Source organism: Manacus vitellinus, unplaced genomic scaffold (assembly GCF_001715985.3).
Source record: "Manacus vitellinus isolate BGI_N305 unplaced genomic scaffold, ASM171598v3 scaffold_16_pilon, whole genome shotgun sequence".
Taxonomy (NCBI): Eukaryota; Metazoa; Chordata; class Aves; order Passeriformes; family Pipridae; genus Manacus; species Manacus vitellinus.
In genome coordinates this window covers 11,214,620-11,229,472 of record NW_021939189.1, presented here as the reverse complement: position 1 = coordinate 11,229,472, position 14,853 = coordinate 11,214,620, and the positions used below count along the sequence as shown (strand labels likewise).

At 41.9% G+C, this 14,853-nt stretch overlaps 3 protein-coding genes and 1 long non-coding RNA gene across 13 annotated transcripts in view; 2 read left to right on the top strand and 2 right to left on the bottom strand.

Moving 5' to 3' along the window:
• The window catches only part of MYEF2 (myelin expression factor 2), a 31,585-nt gene extending 23,752 nt beyond the window's left edge, over positions 1-7,833 (bottom strand). For all 8 annotated transcript variants that reach the window (XM_018069730.2, XM_018069736.2, XM_018069737.2 and 5 more), the window contains exon 1: positions 7,661-7,833. In XM_018069730.2, coding sequence (XP_017925219.1) covers positions 7,661-7,722 — 62 coding nt within the window. In that variant the 5' untranslated portion in view covers positions 7,723-7,833. The remainder of the gene's footprint in view (positions 1-7,660) is intronic.
• A 1,406-nt stretch (positions 7,834-9,239) lies between these two features.
• CTXN2 (cortexin 2) lies at positions 9,240-11,128 on the top strand. Its single transcript, XM_018069741.2, has 2 exons — positions 9,240-9,480; positions 10,683-11,128. Exon 2 carries the CDS (start codon positions 10,737-10,739, stop codon positions 10,983-10,985), a length of 249 nt encoding a protein of 82 aa, XP_017925230.1. The 5' UTR covers positions 9,240-9,480; positions 10,683-10,736; the 3' UTR covers positions 10,986-11,128.
• Positions 9,812-11,945, bottom strand: LOC112840994. The gene is made up of 3 exons (XR_003212649.2): positions 11,589-11,945; positions 10,336-10,441; positions 9,812-9,926 (listed from the first exon to the last, which is right to left on the bottom strand). It is a non-coding gene; the product is annotated as an uncharacterized LOC112840994 (long non-coding RNA).
• A 1,722-nt stretch (positions 11,946-13,667) lies between these two features.
• SLC12A1 (solute carrier family 12 member 1) overlaps positions 13,668-14,853 on the top strand; it is a 46,589-nt gene continuing 45,403 nt past the window's right edge. For 2 of the 3 annotated variants that reach the window (XM_018069729.2, XM_018069726.2), the window contains exon 1: positions 13,721-13,861. The gene's annotated coding sequence lies outside the window, so the exon portion shown is untranslated. The other variant, XM_018069728.2, reaches the window with a different exon arrangement.

Below are 14,853 nucleotides of genomic sequence, written 5' to 3'. Positions count from 1 at the left end.
GAGATGGAGTTAGTTTTCCCCACAGCAGCCCATCATGGCTATATCTCCAACATTCCCGCCTCACCAGCAGGCTGAGGGTGGGCAAGATTTTGGGAGGGGACATAGCCAGGACAGCTGACCCAAACTAACCAAAGAGATATTCCATACTGTATGACATCTGCTCAGGAAGAAAAGTCAAGAAAAAGGAGGGGGGAATAGGGGCCATTCATTATGGCATTTGTCCTCTGGAGCAACTGCTGTGTGTACTGAAGCTCTGCTTCCCAGGAAGTGGCTGGACATTGCCTGCTGACAGAAAGCAGAGAATAAATCTTCTGTTTTCCTTTGCTTCCACATGCGGCCTTTGTTGTATTCAATTGCCTTTATCTTGATCCATGAGTTTTTTTCCATCTTATTTTCTGTAACCCCATCCTGCTGACGGGGAGAGTGGTAGAGCGGATTGGTGGGCACAGCCAAGGTCAACCCACCACGGCCCAGCACACACACAGTAAACTCAGGTATCACACAATGTGTTTTGCAATAAATACAATCCATACACATCCAGAGATGAAGTGGTGTTTTGTATCAGAGCTGCACCGGGGCATAGTTTAGCTTGAAGCCTGGAGGAGTGATACCAGCTTTGCCCTGTCCCCCTTGCACCCCAACTCCGATTTACAGCATCCTGTTTAGGTAGTTGCCTGTGTTAGAATTTTTATGGGAGTCTTGCCTCCTTTTCTACAAGTCTCACACATAATCACTCAGTATTTCTGTCTTCAAAGAATAATAACAAAATTGGGAGAACAATACCACAAAGAGCTGTTACAGACCTGACAAGGGGTAAACTGGGATTAAAAAGTCCCAGTTTCTTTGGTCTACAAAAGTGTGTTGAAAAATGTTTAAGCTTTTTCCTAGGAAGACTTCTGAATATGAAATGATTGAAATAAAAATAAAATAAAAAAACTACTTAGCATAGTAAGTGAAAAAAAAGGAAAACCATTGTCTTTCCATGCCTGTATTTGTGCTGAGAAAGTCTCCTTTGTTACACACTACTGATCTCTCCTGGGAATATTTTAAAATTATAATTTGATATATGGGTTTTCAACATCACTTCCACCTTTGTTCATGTCCTTGCAGGAGACAAACAAGGTTTCTGAGGAATGTTCCTGTTACAAGGGTATCCCTCATTTAGTACAACACTGCTACAAGTGTTCTTGGTCTGCTGTCCTAACAAATTCCTCTCATCATCCCCTCATGTAAACAGTGTCTCTCAGTTGTAGGGAGGGTGTATGGCATAAAGGCTGTTTATTCTTGGCAAGCAGAGAGTTCACAGCACTGATTCACACATGGAGTTGAGGATAATGGAATATTATTAATGTTCTTGCATATATATGTAAATATATATGCAACTGTAAAGGAACTACTCTTGGAAGTCTCTTGTACAAGTAGTAGTTACAGAGCTAAAATAATTACATGTGTTCTAAGTATCACCATTCTTTTCAAAACAGTAACTCCAGTCTGTTAGTAAATTCAAGTCTCAAGTCCTCAATGACAAAGAACACATTGCTTTCAACTTGCTAATGAACAAATATATATCATCCTTTTAGAAAGGACCGTTTTAATTGGTCTGTGGTTTATCTCAATGTTGGTTTTAATTTTATTTCCAGTTAAGTCATGATCAAAAGCAGTTCATCAACACTTTCATCAGGTGGAACTTTTAAAACTATTCTATGTTCCTGAAAGTCAATTTGTATGGAACTTCAGAAAATGGGACTTCTGAGCTTCATAGGTCTTAAATCCATATGACTTTTTTTTTTGTAAATTACTGTTTTCAAGCAGACATTGTTCTCACCTATATGATGCCTGTATGGTAAATATGTCATACATAATTTTTCTTGGTTTTGTAGCTCCTAAATGTGCTTAGCATTTTCCAGACCCTATCCCCTCTCCAAGAAGCCCCGAGTACAGCTGGAGAAGGGTTGCTTTAACAACAGATTCACTTTGTAAATCATTTGACTTTTGTAGCTTATTTAAAGATTCCTTTTTGCACAGACACAAGTAGTTCCAGACCAGTCTGCATTGCCTAAGGATGCAACCAACCTACACTGCTTTATTTTGTGCTAAAAAAAAAATTAAATTAACCCTACTCTGCAACTGGCACCCTTTTTTGCATACTTACAATGCACCTGGAGTAAAACAATTTTTCCCAAATGCTCTCTTTGCAATTAAACATTATCTTCCTAGTCTGAGAAACAACGTGGGATCAGTCACAGAGGAGACCTGCTCTACTTGATCTGCAGGGGCCTAACTTCTTTGTCCCTCATGGAAGGCTTACATCCTCCTAAGTCTCATAAAATTTTTCTTGGTGTTATGCAACCCTTGCCCACAGCTAAAGAATCTAAATCTTAATCACCTGGTTTTTACCCCTAAAAGGCTGCATAACCAGATTTTTGGTAGCACTTTTACTGGTCCTATATTAAAACAACTCACATTACTCTCTCTTCCTTCAGACATTATTCTAGCTGCTGAAGTTACAAAAGAAAAAAACTAAGCAACCTGCTTGTGCTTTGGTCCTTCCTTCCACAACATGCCCTTCCTTCCACCCTGTCAGGCTGAGTGCCCCTTACATACCCACCAGCTCCGCTTTTCACAGCGAGGCAGTAAACACCTCCCTCCTGCAGATCTAAGAAGAACCCATCCTTCCTTTGCCCTCTCCCTAGTTGGCCAGGAGCTTGCCCCAATCCCGGGGTGAAGAAGCTGGAGACACACCTGGGGCCATTTGCCCTCCTCATGGCCGAACTCTCTTGTCCCACCCACACAAGGTGGCACTGTTGATTTTCACTGTATGTATTCCCCCTTCCACCTTTGCCCACACTAACACTGGTTGGACTTCAAAGTGGTGATTTTCAACCTTCTTCAGTTTCTGAATCCCTACACTTTTCCTATTTGAAGAGTGGGCCTACTCAGACATTTAACATGGGGAGACTGCTTTGTAGGACTTGTTTTTCTGCCTCATTCTTGGCAGTCACCAAAGGAGTACCCTACAGACTCGCAGGGCTGTAGATTCATTTATGTCTCTGGTGAAGTGAGTACCTAGTAAAAGCATGGCCTTTAGCCAAGCACAAAGAGAGATTCAGATCTTTAAATATTACAGAAAAAACCCCATGGTAGAACAAATGTTAAATACCCTGAATTAAATTACTTAAGATAATTCCCACTTGTTACTGTGATCAATACGTAAATTAATATATAATCCTCACATACTTCCGCTGTGCCCCTCAATTACTGCTTTTACATCCCCTACTTACTATTGCTTTTTGATTATACATATTCTCAAAAATTTGCTTAAATTTGCTTAGGAGGGGAGTTTCAACTTGATCTGTTTTTTCTGTGCACTATATTACTCACTGACTCTGCCCACTTCAGCCCATTTAAAATTTCTAGCAACTGAAGGGAGAGTTTGCTTGGGAAGGAACACTCAAAGAGCTCTTTAAAGCTAAACTGAAAAGCAAGTTACAGTGGAGTTAGTTATCCCTCAAAGGAGTTATATTTTCTTAACACCTACACCACTCAAGTGATCCTTAAACATCAAAAGTATTAACCGGCTAACAGCTCTAAGAGTTCCTTATTGCTTCTCCCTCATTGGCACCCACTTGCCCAACCTTAAATTAGGCCAGTTGAATTTGCAAGATCAAAGTAACAAATTACCAGATGATTATAAAATCTCTATGTCTGATCAAGGGCTCTCCTTTGAGGAAATACAACTCCCTAAACAAGGATCAAATTAACAGCAAATATGATTGAAGTCAGATGGAAGTGATAGTTATTGTTCTGGTGAATACAAAAAAGATGGAGCCTGATAAAGAAATGGAAAATGAAGAGTAGTGAACACTCCCTTTGTCTATGTACCCAGTATGGGTCACGTACACAGAACAGAAAAACAGTGCTGACAACTGGTAGCTGAAGAGGGAGATTCATTCTCTGGTGCTGGCTGCCAGTTTCTTTTCCAGTTTTATTTCCATGAAAAGTGGATCTCCAATACATAAAATCAAAAGAAAAGTCTTTAAAATAGAACATGAGTATCAGATTCCTAGAAGTAATTACACAATTTCAGCAGCCTCTGCCATGTCATAGTACAAGAGGGGTAATTATTTCAGTGTTGAAAAAAACCTCAACATTTAATCCTACAAGAATAACAAAACAAAAGGATAATATTAAACCTATAAGGAGTAAGATCCCACAAGTAAACTTTTCCCAGGAAAAATGGTAGTGAAAGGCCCAGTGTCAATGCCCAAATTCCAACAGAAGAGACAAGATGCATCTGCTCAAAATTATTTGTTTCTACTGTCAATATTGTCCCTCGTTCCCAGAGAGAGCAGACATATTCATCCTGGCTACTCCCAAGACCTACTTCCAGTAAAGTTCTCCAAGTATAGCAATGCTCAACAATTATTGGAAAAGCCTGGATTTATGTTACTCTCCCTTAACAGTTGTGCCAGGTTGAAGGGGGTACCATGAAATTCTCAGACCTTGTGTTTGATACTCCCAAAATCCCAAACCATAGCTGTTTCCATCTAGTGAGACCTTCATGGGGCCCTCAAGTAGATCAGGGACAGGGCTAAAAAAGAAAACTAGAGCTCCTTAGGAGCAGTAGAGGCTCTTTATATACATAATCTGAAAGCACATTCTTATACTATTTAAAACTATCTATTTATAAAGTCTTCATGGATCTTCAAATATGAAAGGCACTTCAAAAATTAGCTTGACTTACAATTTCAGCAACAGAGATTATTTACCACATGACGGGTGCTGCAACATTAGAAGATCAAACTAATAACCATTAGCAAGCACATAGTTACCCATCGGTTTAACCATTAGTTCTACTAGCAGGAGAAATCTGTGTTTTGACTCTATCCAATGCTTAGAAGTCCACTGCTGATACGACAGAGGAATCAGGCAGTAAAATGGCAGGCAACGCAAACCCCTTTTTTCCCAGATCATATCAGGAAGAAGGTTTAACCTATCCTAGAGTTATTGCATGTAGTGAGAAACATGAGGAGTTTTAAAATTATTTTCTGCACAACAATTCTGCTAGCAGGTCTGCAGTAGTCTCAAAAGTCTCATGATGTGTATCAGAGTGATACAGTCCTGTTCCACTGACCGACGTGCATCCCTGCAGGATGGTGTACAAAAATGGAATCACTATCCTTTAAAAGATTTGCCATTTATTAATGCAATAAATACAGATCCAGCTTTGGGAAAATGAATCTTCTTTCCTAATCCACCTTAAACACCTTCTGTTGTGGTAAATGGAAGCCTCTCTAATATACAACCACCATCAACTAAACGCAGCTAATGAAAGGATATAAAGCGAGGCTTAGGCTTTAATCGTTATTACCGTTGGAGCTATTGGGAGGACCCGAGTCCACTCTGCGGGCGCAGCCCTAAGAGGCTTTCAGGTCCCCACGCCCCGCTCAGATCAGTGTGTCAGCCCCTGCCCGCAGTTCCAGGGCAGCAGCGCGGCCCCGCCGCACCCAGCGCGGCTCCACAGGTCCCGCTCCGCGCCGGCGGCGGGGCTGCGCTGCTCGCCCGGTACCGGCGCTCCCGGCCGGGAGGTACCGCAGCCCGGTCCCCATCGCTGCGGGGACACTCAGTCCCGGCCTGGGCGGCGGGAGCGGAGCGGAGGAGGGAGCGCTGCTCCCGCCCGCTCCGCAGCGGCCCCGGCCCGGCCCTTACCGATGCACCGCACGTAGTGTTTTGCAGGAAGTTTCCACGCTCCTCGGTCTAATCGTGCAAAGGGGGGCCGGAGAAGGCGCGGCTGAATTGCGAGAAGGGGGCGGGGGGGGAGTGGAGGAGGAGGCGGTAGCAGCAGCAGCCGTGTTTAATTTTTAATTAGGGCACTTTGAGCAACCCTCGGCGGGGTCGCATCGCCGGGCGGCGAGGGAGCAAGGCGAGCTGCCCCCCCCCCGCCGCCCGGGACCACCCCGTGCCGGAGCGTCGAGGACTCCGACTGCGGCTTTCGCGCCGCAGGCGGCCCCGGAGCGCGGGAGCTCCGCCGCGCCACATGGCAGCGCGGGCGGGGGACACGGTGTACCCGCGGGCGGGCGGCGGTCTCTGACCTTGCGGCGCCGCCCGGCCCGCCCGCACGCCCAGCGGGGCGGGGGACCGAGGGACCGGGGCGGCGGGGGGAGCAGGAGCAGGGACAGAGCCTAAATCTGCCCTCCCTGGATAGCGGGGCCGGGAAAGCGAAGGCTGTGCGCGCAATCCTACAGCAACAATTGCTTTGCAGGTGCTCGGTCTCTCGCAGCGTCCGTCCCCAGGGAAGCAGGCAACACTTTTCCACGTTCACAAGTTAAGGATGATGCTAATGAGCGTTTTATTTTCCTGCATCACTGTATTATCGAAATCTAGACTACATACATGAATTCACAGCACAAGAGCTCCTGTCCAATGGAGACTCCAGGCTGATGTATTTGCTAAGGATAAAATCTCATTTCTGCAATTCATTGCTTGTTGGAAGGATGGAGGTGTCACTGCCCGGCTGCTGCTTCTTTGCAGGGGAATGCTGTTTAAGTGGAAAAGTGTTGCTTGCACCCAGAGTTACCATGCTGCAAAAACACTGCCTGCTTGTGTGGGGCTTTGCTCTCCTTGCAGAACAGTGAGCCATGCCTTCATTTGCTGGGCATCCATGCCCTGGCCTTCCTACCTTCACCTCCCTGTATGTTTTCTTAGAACCCTGAAGAGACAGTCTTCTCTGCAATTTAGAGAATACAGGCATGCAGTGTGCACATGAGCATGACAGGTTGGCTGTGTGGTCACAGCACGGCTTTTGCAGCATTTCTGGCCATGTGTTATTAACTCAGGTAGCTCAGGCCCGTTGGAGAATTCCATATTCATTCAAATTTCCATTTCATTAGGACTTCTCCACTGTTAGTCTTTTCATCCTACCACCTCCTGTGCCCATTTTTTCTGATAGCATTTCTGGGATACAGTTTAGTTTCCCTAAAGAGATAGTTAAGTGCAAATGAGGTGCTTCCAAAACTTTAAATGTCCCTAACCACACCACCACGTTTTCAAGTTAGGTTTGTCCTTACTCAAACACAAGCTTGGGACTGAAGCTATTAGAAGTACTTTGAGAATGACCACATCCATGAAACAGCAGCTGGGCTGCAGACATCCAAGAGGTGAACAGATGGCCACTGATTTGGTCCATTTTGTTGCACACTACCGTTTATGAAGTGGGTTTTCAGGCAACTGAGGTTTAATCATGCCAAGAGGATGAATGCTCCCAGCTTGAGACCATGTAAAGATACTCCTTTCCAGTACCAAGCCATTAGAAAACAAATCCTATAGGGGGTTCTGTGAGAGAAGGACTGAAACCCAAAACACAAGGAAGATTATTCTGGCTACTTTCTTAATCTTCTCAGATTCTCTGTAAACATACGAGTAAAGGCTAGGTCTGAAAAAAGTGGCACCCTGTCACCGCAAACCACCAAAGAACTGGAGCTGGGGTCTTCAATCAACACCAAACATTGGCAGAGTTGGGCTGATGATGCTCCTAGGATAAGAATTTCAACATCTTTTTTCCAGCTACCTCACAATACTTAGTACCCATGGTGTTCCCCTTCACCATCCCCCCATAGGTGCAGCCAGCACCCCCAGCTTATACCTCCCTTCTTCTTAGCCAAGTGGTCTATATGCTAAGCTGTTTTCCTCATTCCTATTTTCTTTAGGACTCTTATGGTTCATTCTGACCTCAGAAGGGCTTCCAATGGCCTTTTATTTCACAGCAGGATGTTAAGGAGCCTTTCTTTTTGCCAGTGTTTTTATACGGGTAACTCCAAGGAGTAGAGTCTTCACCTGTGAAAAGAAAAGTCAAGCTCAGTCTGGGGCCAGCCCCCACAAAACAGCTCTGCAGATTCTAACTGATACAATGCCTGTCCCCATCATGCTTTTCTAGAGGCTATCTTTGAAGATTTTTGGATCCAGGCCATGTTAGTTAGCATTCAGTCTTCTGACTCAGGACTTGACACATACTCTGCAGCAAATGACAGGGTATCTGACTGACTGGGAGAGGACATCAAACCTGTGTGCAGCACTACAATGTGGAAACAATAAAACAGGCATGCAAGGTCAGATGTGCTGCCACAGTTTTGGGGATACATAATTAGAGCAAAATTTCCTGTGAACGTGGAGGCTTCAGTTACAATTTCTGAAATTCAGGACAAGGAAGAGAAGAACACAAAGCTGCACATTAGAGTTTCCCAGAACCAATCCCCCCCCACCCCCAGCAAAATGCATGGTGTTTTCTCAGGCAGCTGTTTCAGCCAAACTTTTGTTGGTTAAGACTAAGATATATTTTTCCATGTTTCAGCATCAGTCCAGCTTTGCACAGAGATCTGTTGCATAGTGTCTCCTGACAAGCACATAATGTACAAACAAATCCCATTAATTCCAGTGTGTAACCTGCAAAATTAGTAAGACTGGAAGTCATATCCTTGGAAAATGAATATGACTTCTTCTCTATGGTGAAGAAATGTCATGTCAAACACAAACATATTTGCCTGGACTCAGCTCAGATGCAGGGTTCTCCACAGCCAGCCTATCGCTAAGATTTTTCTCTATGTCTTTCAAGGTTGCAACTGGGGAGTTTGGGTCTGGCTTTTCCAGGTAGTGGCTAAGTATCATTTTCCAGTATAAGCCTTAAATTTAATTTTTATAACCCAGTGTCCTATGATTTCTGGAAAGTAATTTTTTTCCTTGATTGGCTCTTGTTCAAATCAACTGATTTGTGACATAAATTTGTGATATTGAACTTTCTGTGATTTTTTTTCCCTGCAGAAGGTCAAACTTAATAGAAAAATTGGAAGTATGCCCAATGAAAATCCATATAGCAGGTGGGCTTTACCTATGATACATTTTCAGAAAATAAATATTGCTTGTTGTTGACATTATTTCTAATTCCAATAGGCTATATCTGGATCTTTTCTCCAGCTTAACAGGAATTAAAACATTGTGACCCAAAGAGCAGAATATAATTCAAAACAAGGAAGGATCTCATACACAACTATATAGAATAAACAGAACATTGGCTGTTATGCTCTGGCACACATGTAAAGACAGTAATAGGAAAACATTATTTAACATCTACTACACTGAGGTTTATTGCAAAAAGAAAAAGACTTGTGTCTTGCCCTTTTAACCTTTGTTTTAAAATGTTTATTCTTTATAGGATAATTAGTCAAAACCCCCACAAATTCTGAAGTGAGAAAGGAGACACCAAAGAAGATAAAAGTTCTGTCCATTTCTGTCTGCTCAGGAATGCCAAATCTTATTTTTGCTTTTTTTTATTGTAGAGTATGGCTACTTTCAGCCATGACTGCAGTACACAGATACCAGAGCTCCCTTTAACCTGGCTTAGCAGTGCAGGTACCTGAAGCAGTGTAGCCATGGCAGCACAGAGCTCTGAGTGGCCTAATTACTCTGCCAGGAAATAAATGGATACTGGTAATTCCCTGGGGAAAAAGATGGTTGAACCGTTAACAAAAAGAGTTTTTCCCTGAGGCATGTTCGTTAAATAGGTGTTAGCAAGAGGCAGGAAACCTCAAACTCTAACCTCAGAATAAAAGTGCCTTTGTCCTTTGGTGCTTTTGATGTCCCAGTCCTTCCAAACCTCCTGCTGTCTATAGGTACAAAAGAAATTTGTGATTCTAATATCTGATAGAAAACCTAAGATAAAGCAAAACGATCCCCACCCCCAATTAAAATCTATACATAAGATCTCCTTAAACAGGCAAAAATAACAGGTTTCACCTGCCTGGAAACACACAGAGCTCTCCTGGTGGCAGTGGCAGGGTGGAGTTGCCTGAGCCTCCTGCCCTCCATAGGACACACTTTAGGGTCAGCGCCCTGAGCAACATCAGGAGGGATTTCAGACCTGCTGTTTCCTATGCCTGTAAAAATGGCAGGATATGTATGTATTTAAGGTGAAGACCAAGAAGAAGAAAAAAATGGGAGCAAGATTTAGGGGAAGGGAATTTAATTCTGTTATCTCTTCTCCCACCAATCTTTCCTCATACACAAGAGCGGACATGTACAGAGAAAGGTGAAGGGGTAATTTTATCAATATGCTCACTTTCTTACAAGCTCAAATACACAGCATTTTTTTTCTGAAACTGGGGACCAAGACTTCACTAAAATTGCACACACAGTGGTTTATTTTACAAGTTGGATCTATTTATTTAGACTCGTGATCTAAATCAGATGGCAAAATCCATATTATTTGGCTGAAATTGCCTTTGAGGTCAATGCAAGTTTAACTAGTTTAAGGATAGAGATTTAAAGCCATTTCAGAAAACATACCTGGCTTCTCCAGGTGGAGACCTCGGTGAGTATTGCCAAATCAGAATCTGTAGACTTGTGCCCAGCCTGACAAAATACTATTTGCAACAGCCATGTGCTGAAGTTCCTGTTTTGAGGAGACAGAAAGCCAGAAAATTGTGAGTTTGCTGTCTCATAACAGAGGCCAGTAAGTGGATAGTGTGTAGAGGCTAAAAGTTGCAATTTTTTCATATTAATTTAAATGTGAAAAAACAACAGGACACTGCTAAAATCCGAGCTGGTTTTCACTTCCAAATGTTCATATACTGCAGCTTAGATACATGCATCCCATTTAGACCTAACCACACTGATTGGACTTTTCTATGCAGGCAAAGAAGCAATAGAGGTGAAAACCCCACAGAGTCACCAGGATGTGATGCCCAATGATGAGCAGTAATTACTGCAGCAACACTTCAGCCAGCATGAGTGTCAACGAAATGTCTGCCTTCCCTCTGACTCTAGAGCAAAAAACTGGCTTTGCCTTTGTGGGGATTTTGTGTGTTTTCTTGGGACTTCTAATTATCCGATGCTTCAAAATCTTGCTAGACCCCTACAGTAGTATGCCTTCTTCTACATGGGAAGATGAAGTTGAGGGGTTGGATAAAGGAACATTTGAATATGCTCTTGCATGAAAACTCACAGAATATCCTGCCTTAAATTTGATGTTGATTTCATTTTGGAAACCAACTGTTGTTACATTTGTTATACATCCCCGCATTTCGGAGATATGTTGGTGGCGTCCATTTTGTTAAATAAATATTTGTTGCAAACTCAAGAGGCGCTTCACGTTGCTTTTACTTACCAAACAGTGGAATGGTAGGTAAGAAATGGTTAACAGAAAAAAAATACTACAATAATTCAATAGAAAGTGATGATGGCCAATATTTTAAGAGTCAGATGATATCTGCTTCTTCAGAGAAGGATCTCATTTCTACTGTGTCTCATGATACGCTGGAGAAAAAGATGAGTAACACAAAAGACAGGCTCATGAATGGTGCATGTTTAAATGGTAACACCCTCCCCTCCTCATCTGACACAATTTTCTGAAACTCGTAGTCTGTGCTTGTACACTGCGAATACAAAAGTGGAGGACAACAAATGTTGAGGAGGTGCCTGCAAGAGGTGTGTGTCTGTGTTGCTGAGGTGAGAGGAGCAAGGGCTAGTCCACATACTACCAATATTAAGAAACTAATGGGAAAGCCAAAGATCACATCCGTTGCTAACTCATCTCTCACCTTCCAAGAAGAGCAGGTGCTCTACTGCTGACTGGTTATGAGGAAAGTACATTGCTTCTCTGTGAAAACTTGATGTGGTCCTTTGCAAACACTGTGTAACTCACATGAGTATTTTTTGATAGATCTCCCAAACTACAGCAACAGAAACTGAAGCAGAATTAGTGGAAGGGAAACAAATATCATTAAGGAAGTTTTTGATACTACAAACATTCAGCCATACAAAATATATTACCTGCTCAGAACTCCAAATCAACATCACCACAGTCCCAGTCCCCCAGCATCTCCTACATTGTTAAAAATTTTAAGTGGAAGAGAAAAACTGAATGTTAAATAACCAATCTAACTCTAGCTGAATTGGTCAATTGCCACTTGGTTACAAATGTCGATTCAGTTTAAACTGGAACTTAAACTGTCTGGTTAACAGCTCCCAGCAATAATTACACCAGCTTGGCAAGGCCCAAGCAGAGACAATCATGCTGCTCACCCATTTGTACCTAGTCCCCAAGAGGGACAAGGGTCCAGAGCTGACTGCAGAGCTCTGTACTCTCCAGCCCCTCTCCACAGCAGGTTCTGCTGCTCCTGCAACTTTGTACAGTGTTCTGGATCTTTGTACAGATCCGGACTGTCACTGAAGAACTGGTCATGGGAGAGCCTATCAAAGCAGAAGTGAAACAGTGAAAGCAGAGACTCAAATTTGGATATTCAAGGTCACCCTCACATACACAGCTGTTTAGCAAGTGTGACAATACTTGACAGAAATTCAATTCAGTTTTTAAGAAGGCTGGCATTAGAATTTTAGGCACTGTCACTTTTGCTAAACAGCTTTGTTTGCAACGAGGAGCTAAGACAAGGAGATCAGTTACAGCAGCTGTTTTCTTTTTTCATGTATTCTGAAAAAATATATGTTATTTCTTTTGCCCTATATACTAGGCAGAGGCAGAGAGTGGAACAGCAGACCTCAAGCGCCATTTGGAACATGAAATACTTGATTGTACGGGGAAGGACATGAATCTCCTGTCTGAAGAATATAACAGAGGAAAAGCCAACATCAATCTACACCGGTCCAGTTGAATTATAAAACATAAACAGTTTTGTGAATATATATGTACTGCTTCAGACTGTACATAAGAAAAAATGTCAGACCTTCAGAGATTCAGTATATTGCATTTATCCTAGTTAATTTAACCATAAAATCCAAGGTAGATATCAGTACAATGATTCATGTGATCTGTTATTGCTGGATAGGATCATCCACTGCAGAGACCTGACACTGCCATTCTTTTTATGTACATCTAATCAGCACAGCTGAGCTCTGTGCTGTCAGGTTAGAGTGCTGAAGGTACTTAAGTTATCTGGGTTAAATATAGCTCAGTTAGCTTTAAACTACACAACAAACACAGCAAACATACCCAAAGAACCCCAATATTGTCTTATGACTTTTGTTCTTGACCCAATCTATTGCTGGAAGCAATTATCAAGTTCCCTTATGATTACAAAGCTTCATCATTTCCTGCCTGCTCTTCTCTGCATCCCAAATAGACAAGGAAGTCAGCCTTCCTGGAAAGAATACAGAGAACATAATTTTTCAAAGGTTTTCCTTAAATATACAGAATAAAACTTAAAAAGAGGTCAGGAGTAAATGGTTCAAAACTGCATGTGGGACAAGGGACCCCCCAATGACCAATCCCACTGACTTCACTGAATGTCTTCTGCATAAAATGCACCCAGCAGATCCTGTCCTGAACTCATTATCTACATGACTATATATGCAGAACTGAAAAACAGAGAGAACATGATCTGTCCATAGAATCTGGCATAGCTGGGAGGGAAATGGAGATAACAAAAGTATTTTCAGGCCCCCTTAGAAATTTTGCAATGCCATAAAGTCAGTAATTGTAATGGATAGGTACATTTGCTGGTTAATATGTAACAAGCTAGAATGTCTCTCTAAATCACCATCTAGAAATGTTTTGAAAGAGAGGGATTGGATGGTCTATTCAGTGTATTAAGCAGGAGAAAAATCTGGCCAATAAGGCAGAGTCTGTAATGCCTCAAAGAGAGGGATAGACTATATGCATGAATAAAAGAGGCAGGTTGTCCTTCCCTAAAAACACAGGATTGAATGGTAAGTTAAATTACCCTAATACGGTAAACTTGATTATTTATGCGTAATGCTAGAATGCTAAACACAAAATTATTGACAAATAACAGTTGAGAGACCTCTGGAAATACATTGTGAAAACCAAAGTATTATTTTCAAGAACAGCAGAAAGGTAAGAGACTTTACTTTTCCTAGCAAAACAGTAATATTATGGAAATAAGACAGTGAAATGACAGAATCATTTTACTTGGTAGCACAAGTCATCAAAGCAAATTGTCATCAAAGAATTGGGATTTCATTCAGTCAGGGAGATGAGAACAAATGTAGTTTCACTGACCTTAATGACAGAAGATTTGTTTTTGCTCCTCCGTGCCTGCAGATGAAACACTTCCTTGCAACTTTAAAAGGCTGAAGGAAGCAGAATACTATCTATGATCAGAAATGTGTAATAATAATAACACTATTGATAATCCAGAGACAGCAGAAGTAAAATAAACTAAATAAAAGTAACATTGCTGTGAGGCTTACAAAACATTAGGCAGGAAAACCAACATAAATATGAGGGGGTTAAAAAGTGGTATCATAGCAGAGAGGTGACAGCAGAATATTATCTGTAGCTTATGGAAGAAGTGAGAAAATACGCTTTAGGTGTATCTCATACTGAAGATGGAGGACTTTTTATTATCAGCTCTTCAAATTATAATTTTGATATGTGATTTTAGAGAAAATTTACATTGCTGAGCTATAAATATTGATGGCAGTATTTACCTTTCTGTGCCAAGGGGCCAAATGCATCTCACAAAATCATTGAGAAATTTAAATTGAAAAAAATCTCAGGAGGTCATCTAGTCCAACCTCTTGTGAAAGCATGAAACTTAAAAAAAAATGCCTGTAATGGGCTTATTTACTCAGATTTTCAGTTCATATATTGCTTTAAAAGATATATTTTGTTTCTAAAACTTTCTGCTTTTACAATCACTTGCAGAGTTTCCATGTCTAAGCAATGCTCTGGTTTAGTCCCTTTGAACAGGCCTGGACTCCTGCTGAATTATACAGGTCTCTACAACCACACTTTCTAATCTCCTTAGAAATATGTTTCAAGACTTACGGATTGCCATCATTTCAGTAGCTCATTTAAGGGTCATCTGGGCCATACTGTAAATT

Coding starts and splice junctions, on each gene's coding strand:
- CTXN2 (XM_018069741.2), top strand. CDS start 10,737: ATGATGAGCAGTAATTACTGCAGCAACACTTCAGCCAGCATGAGTGTC.